Source organism: Gossypium hirsutum, chromosome D08 (genome assembly GCF_007990345.1).
Source record: "Gossypium hirsutum isolate 1008001.06 chromosome D08, Gossypium_hirsutum_v2.1, whole genome shotgun sequence".
NCBI classification, from domain to species: Eukaryota; Viridiplantae; Streptophyta; class Magnoliopsida; order Malvales; family Malvaceae; genus Gossypium; species Gossypium hirsutum.
In genome coordinates, this window is record NC_053444.1 from 47,671,156 (window position 1) to 47,677,994 (window position 6,839).

General features: G+C 38.9%; 1 protein-coding gene across 3 annotated transcripts; it reads left to right on the forward strand.

The window, feature by feature from the left end:
• Window positions 1-408: 408 nt before the first annotated feature.
• LOC107910566 (ABC transporter B family member 11) lies at window positions 409-6,424 on the forward strand. Of its 3 annotated transcripts, none has more exons than XM_016838441.2 (13): window positions 409-669; window positions 1,315-1,672; window positions 1,796-1,850; window positions 1,931-2,106; window positions 2,187-2,408; window positions 2,486-2,724; window positions 2,811-3,336; window positions 3,433-3,706; window positions 3,908-4,782; window positions 4,866-5,132; window positions 5,209-5,472; window positions 5,562-5,855; window positions 5,935-6,424. In XM_016838441.2, the coding sequence occupies exons 2-13, from the start codon at window positions 1,346-1,348 to the stop codon at window positions 6,289-6,291; spliced, it is 3,876 nt and encodes a 1,291-aa protein (XP_016693930.2). In that variant the 5' UTR covers window positions 409-669; window positions 1,315-1,345; the 3' UTR covers window positions 6,292-6,424. The 3 variants fall into 3 exon arrangements, with proteins under 3 accessions (XP_016693930.2, XP_040954167.1, XP_040954166.1); XM_041098233.1 differs by having other exon boundaries at window positions 414-673; XM_041098232.1 differs by lacking the exon at window positions 409-669 and adding an exon at window positions 710-1,008.
• The last annotated feature ends 415 nt before the right edge of the window (window positions 6,425-6,839 follow it).

Genomic DNA, 6,839 nt, shown 5'->3' on the forward strand with positions numbered 1-6,839 from the left:
TTAGGTTAATTCAAACATAATTATCTGTCCCTAAAAAAGTTGGCCAATGGGTGCTTTCATTTCTCTCTCTCTGTCTCCCTGTCCATATCATTTCGAAATCATCTTTCATCAAATGTACACACGAACGCCTCTTTTGAACATATTTCTTTCAAATTATTTAAAAGCAACAATGATTAGAAGCAAAGATAAGATGGATCAACTCTAATTTACCCCTTCTTTTCATAATTATTTCAATAAATTGAGACTCGAAACTTTACTATAATAACAATTAAATTGGTTACAATTATGACTGAACATGGTTTGTATAATTTTGACGAAGAAGCATATCAACAGCTAAAATCTTGTATATTGTCGGAAAAAGCATATAATATAATATAATATTTGCTTGGAGAGGAGGAAAAATAAATTGGATCCGTGGAGACCATGGTTGGCAAAGTGGAAAAACTCGAAATTCGCAATTGAATAATGGTGAAGACTACCTTTACCTATCCCAAAATAAAAGTAGTGAAGACTAATCGACAAGGCAAAATACGTGCTGTTCAAGGAAAGCCTCTCACCAAAGATTTAATATAAATATGTTTTTAAACAGCTGAAACATAAAACAGAAGGCTAGTTGGCCACAAAGTTGGAATAACTGGACAAATTTCCAACTACCCTTTTGAAATTTTGGTAGGTCTGTTCTTCTTAATGTCTCTTTTCATTTGTTTTCCCCTTTAATCGTTGCAGAGTTGGGACTTAGGAAGGCATCTGGGTTCTGGGATTTTGGGTTATGTTCAAATGGTGGGTTTTGCTGAGAGTTTATTCTTCACTTAGGAGTAAACCAATGATGATCGGTCGTCATTTTATGTCGTCTCTTCTAACCAAACGAATCATGAAACCGGGTTTCCCTTTTAGTTGTATTTCATTGACAGAGAAACCACCTTTTCTCTCTCCTTCTTCTGTTCATCTTCTCTAGGATCTTTATCCTTTGTTTTTTTTCCTTTTCTGCTGATGGTACACTCTTTAGAGGTACTAAGTTTCTTTATAGTGTAATTGATTTGATTGCAACCGTATTTCCAAATTCCAAGATGGATGCTTTTCTGGGTTTGAAACAGACTAGAAAAAGTCTTTTATTTTTTATGTTTAAGCTGCTTATAGATTGAGAAACCCTTTGAATCCTGTTTCAGATCCTTAGCTAGTAGTACTGTACAAGCAAACAGTAGATTTTTTGTTCTTAATCTGGCTTTCTTGACCAATGCTTTCAATTGTTTTCCTGCGTGCGTAATACAATAAATAAACCTCATAGATTCTGAAGTTTTGGTGTTAAAAATCAAGGTAACAGTTTGGGAGGCCCCCCACCCCCACGATGGACTCTGAGAATGGATTTAGTGATCCTACTGACCTGCATGAGGCCAGCACATCGAAAATCCAGGAAGAGCCTAACAAAGTCTCCGGTTCCAACGGAGACAATCTAGAAAGTAAGAAGGTTGATGATGAGAAAACTAACACGGTTCCGTTTTACAAGCTGTTTGCATTTGCCGATTCAAGGGATACCTTGTTGATGATCGTCGGCACAATAGGCGCAGTCGGTAACGGTATATGTATGCCCCTTATGACTATCCTGTTTGGGGATCTCATTGATGCTTTTGGTGAAAATCAAAATGACGACAGAGTGGTTGATGTTGTCTCCAGGGTACTATAACATGTAACATGAACTTGTATCAACACAATACGTGTGTGTGTGAGCCTTTTCTTTTTAAAAGATTCCATTATTTTGTTGAATTTTTTAAATGACTTGGTTCTTGAAACATCATAGGTTGCTTTGAGATTCGTCTACCTGGCTGTAGGTGCAGGGGTGGCAGCGTTCCTTCGTAAGTAAATCTCTCATTTAAACCATGCATCTAATGTTTTATCCCATACAGATGTATTTAACGTGGTATGTTGTTTGCAGAGGTGACCTGTTGGATGGTCACAGGTGAGCGACAAGCAGCTCGAATAAGGGGATTGTACTTGAAAACCATATTGAGGCAAGATGTTGCTTTCTTTGATGTGGAAACCAACACGGGAGAGGTTGTTGGAAGAATGTCTGGGGACACAGTTCTCATACAGGATGCCATGGGTGAGAAGGTAATGTATATCTTGACTCTGCAATCGAAATCATCCTATATATACATGTTATCATGGAAATGTTTGCTTGTGGTTTGCAGGTTGGGAAGTTTATACAGTTGGTATCCACATTTATTGGAGGTTTTGTTATAGCCTTTGTGCAAGGATGGCTTCTTACCCTTGTCATGTTGTCTTCTATCCCTCCCATTGTAATATCTGGTGGAGTCATGGCCCTTATAGTATCCAAGATGGCATCCCGTGGACAAAATGCTTATGCTAAAGCTGCCTCTGTAGTCGAACAGACAATTGGTTCCATCAGAACTGTATGTTCTATGCGAAGAATAGTTGTATTTTTTGTTTTCGATGAAAAAATATGACTAATTGTTCAATCTGATTCCAGGTTGCATCATTTACTGGTGAGAAGCAAGCCATTAGCAATTACAACAAGTTTCTCGGTGCTGCTTATACATCGGGAGTTCATGAAGGCTTTGCTGCCGGACTAGGCCTTGGCGTGCTTTTTCTAGTCATATTCTGCAGTTATTCTTTGGCTATATGGTTCGGTGCAAGGATGGTTTTGGACAGAGGGTACAGCGGTGGTGATGTAATTAATGTGATTTTTGCTGTATTGACCGGTTCCATGTGAGTTAAACTATAAAATTTTTCCATCTTTACTTATTATATGCATGCTTCATAAGCTAAAGTCATTGTACTTATGGATGTTTCAGGTCCCTGGGGCAGGCATCCCCATGTGTGACCGCATTTGCAGCTGGTCAAGCAGCAGCGTTTAAGATGTTTGAGACCATCAAAAGGAAGCCAGAGATCGACTCTTATGACACAAGGGGCAAAGTATTGGAGGACATTCGTGGGGATATAGAACTAAGGGATGTTTATTTCACTTACCCTGCTAGACCAGATGAGCAAATTTTCAGTGGCTTCTCTCTTTCTATTCAAAACGGCACAACAGTGGCTTTGGTCGGACAAAGTGGAAGTGGGAAATCGACCGTGATAAGTCTCATTGAGAGATTTTATGATCCACATGCTGGTGAAGTTCTTATCGATGGCATTAACCTCAAGGAGTTTCAACTTAGATGGATCAGGGGAAAGATTGGTCTTGTTAGCCAGGAGCCTGTATTGTTCACATCAAGCATTAGGGACAACATTGCCTATGGAAAGGAAGGTGCCACCACTGAAGAGATACGAGCTGCAGCTGAGCTTGCAAATGCCTCTAAGTTCATCGATAAGCTGCCTCAGGTTTTAGTTTCTCGTCCATGTGGTATGATAACTTCTATAACCATATATGAATTGAGTTGTAAACTTACTTTGGAAGACCTTGAACTCCATATGCAGGGACTAGATACCATGGTTGGAGAGCATGGAACTCAGCTTTCTGGTGGACAAAAGCAAAGAGTGGCAATAGCAAGAGCAATTCTGAAGGACCCTCGGATTTTACTTCTAGACGAAGCCACGAGTGCACTAGATGCAGAATCTGAAAGAGTAGTTCAAGAAGCATTGGATAGGATAATGGGCAATAGGACAACTGTCATTGTTGCTCATCGTTTGAGTACCGTGAGAAATGCAGATATGATTGCTGTAATTCACCGAGGAAAGATGGTCGAAAAAGGTGTGTTAAAAGCATATCATTGCTGAACTCTATCTCAGTTTGGTAATCATTATCATCTTCCATAATTTTGCCAAGCTGTAAAACAGCAATGCATATAATATATAGCATGGAACAAGTTTGTAATGCTCTAAAGTTTGTTGGTAACATATAATTCATTCGAGCAGTTTCTCAATGTTAATAACGGTTTTGCAAATTGAGCAGGTTCACATTCAGAACTACTCCAGGATCATGAGGGAGCTTACTCTCAGCTTATCCGATTACAAGAAGTAAATAAAGAGTCGGAACAGGCAACGGAGTCATCTGACATTGCTTCAGAATCATTTAGACGTTCAAGCCTAAAAAAGTCATTGAAGCGCTCAATCAGTAGGGGATCATCTATGGGAAATAGCAATCGCCATTCGTTCTCAGCATCTTTTGGTTTACCTACTGGAATGAATGCCGCCGATCTTGCAATGGCAGACGCAGAAACCCCTGCTGAACTACCATCAGAAAAAGCTCCAAAGGTTTCCGTCCGCCGACTTGCTTACCTCAACAAGCCAGAGATTCCTGTTATCCTACTCGGAACTATAGCTGCAGCAGCCAACGGTGTAATATTTCCAATTTTTGGTATCCTAATTTCCAGTGTAATCGACACATTCTTTAAACCACCTCATGAATTGAGAGAAGATTCAAGGTTCTGGGCACTGATATTCTTGGCCCTTGGCGCGGCAGCATTTGTTGTATGTCCAGCACAAAATTACTTCTTTTCAATCGCTGGAAGTAAATTAATCCAACGAATCAGATCGATGTGTTTTGAGAAAGTGGTCCGCATGGAAGTTGGGTGGTTTGACGAACCAGAAAATTCAAGTGGTGCAATCGGTGCAAGGCTATCAGCAGATGCAGCCTCAATACGCGCCTTGGTTGGAGATGCACTAGCTCAGCTGGTTCAAAATACTTCATCTGCAATTTCTGGTTTAGTCATTGCTTTTGTTGCATGTTGGCAGTTGGCATTTATTGTCCTAGTACTACTCCCGCTTATTGCAATCAACGGATATATTCAAGTAAAATTCATGAAAGGATTTAGTGCAGATGCAAAGGTATGCTCAAAACCAAGGAATCGAATTTTACATTTCGTGTTTAAGCATGTTATTGATTTAGCTGTTAATATAAACTGCTGCAGTTGATGTATGAGGAGGCAAGCCAAGTTGCTAATGATGCAGTAGGGAGTATAAGAACTGTTGCATCCTTTTGCGCAGAGGAAAAGGTGATGCAGCTTTATAAGAAGAAATGTGAAGGCCCTATGAAAACCGGGATAAAGCAGGGTTTAATCAGTGGAACAGGATTCGGAGTTTCCTTCTTCTTTCTGTTTTCTGTTTATGCAACCAGTTTTTATGCAGGGGCTCAACTTGTTGAGCATGGTTATACAACATTCAGAGATGTTTTCCAAGTGAGTTTAACTGGAAACTGTGTACTGAGTTAATGATTATGCCCCTATGATGCTGAGATTAACATCTACTTTGCAGGTTTTCTTTGCTCTGACCATGGCAGCTATAGGAATTTCTCAATCGAGCTCCTTTGCTCCTGATTCTGGCAAAGCCAAGAGCGCTGCCGCTTCCATATTTGCGATTATTGATCGCGAGTCTAAGATAGACCCCAGCGATGAGTCCGGAATGAAACTAGAAAACGTGAAGGGAGACATCGAACTTCATCATGTCAGCTTTAAGTATCCATCGAGGCCGGATATTCAAATTCTTCGAGACTTGAGCTTGTCTATTCGTTCCGGCAAGGTAACTGGTCCAAAAGCCATCCTCGTATTGGATGTTTTATCAACCTAATTCTCGGAAAAACTGAAATTAATGTAAATATTTGTTTTCAGACTGTTGCATTGGTTGGAGAAAGTGGGAGCGGGAAATCCACAGTAATCTCATTACTGCAGAGATTTTATGATCCCGATTCGGGACGTATCAGTCTCGATGGTGTCGACATCCAAAAGCTCCAATTGAAATGGCTGAGGCAACAAATGGGACTTGTGAGCCAAGAACCTGTATTATTCAATGATACAATCCGTGCCAACATTGCATATGGAAAAGGAGGAAATGCAACCGAGGCAGAAATTTTAGCTTCATCAGAGCTGGCCAATGCTCACAAGTTCATTAGTTCACTACAACAGGTAAACCATCACAAAAAAGCTTGTCTGACGTTACCAAATATGCCTGATTGGTTACTGATATAATTTTTTCCCCTTCCAGGGTTACGATACAGTGGTAGGGGAGCGAGGAGTTCAGATGTCAGGAGGACAGAAGCAACGCATAGCCATCGCACGTGCCATCGTTAAAAGCCCGCAGATACTGCTATTAGACGAGGCGACGAGTGCATTGGATGCTGAATCGGAGAGGGTGGTTCAGGCTGCACTAGATAGAGTGGTGGTGAACCGAACAACGGTGGTGGTGGCTCATAGGCTATCCACAATCAAGAACGCGGACGTTATAGCCGTGGTTAAAAATGGGGTTGTTGTAGAGAAAGGAAAGCATGATACCTTGATCAACATCAAAGATGGTTTCTATGCTTCCTTAGTTGCACTTCATATGAGTGCTTCCACTGCATAAAACTTCTTTAATTATATAAATATATATAATTTTTTTTAGTTTTTGATATTACCATAAATTTCAGTAAATTTGTATTATTTTTTCTGTAACTCATCTAATGATATGCAATTATAATCTATATTTCTATTTTCAATTACATGTATTGTATATTTTATCTTAATCTATACATTATAAAAACCAGCTGGAGCCTTTAGGAGTTAATGGCTATTTTAGGTAATATAAAATATTAATAGGGATATTTTAAGCATTAGAACATAATAAAAGAAATTTATGTATATTGTAAAAACGATAATTAATTTGCTTCTAAATTTTAAAAATTATTATTTTATTTAATGTATATCTATATGTTTTCACCTACTTTGGAGTCTTTGAAATAAACACCGGTATTGTTGATATTTCAAGAATATATTAAACTAGGGGCGAGCGTTCAATCAAATTGAATGAAAATTATTGGTATTGAAATGTTTTTCCATATTATTCAAAAACACATGAATTAATAGAATAAAAATAATATATTTTTTAGATTTTAAAAAATAAAATTAGTAAAG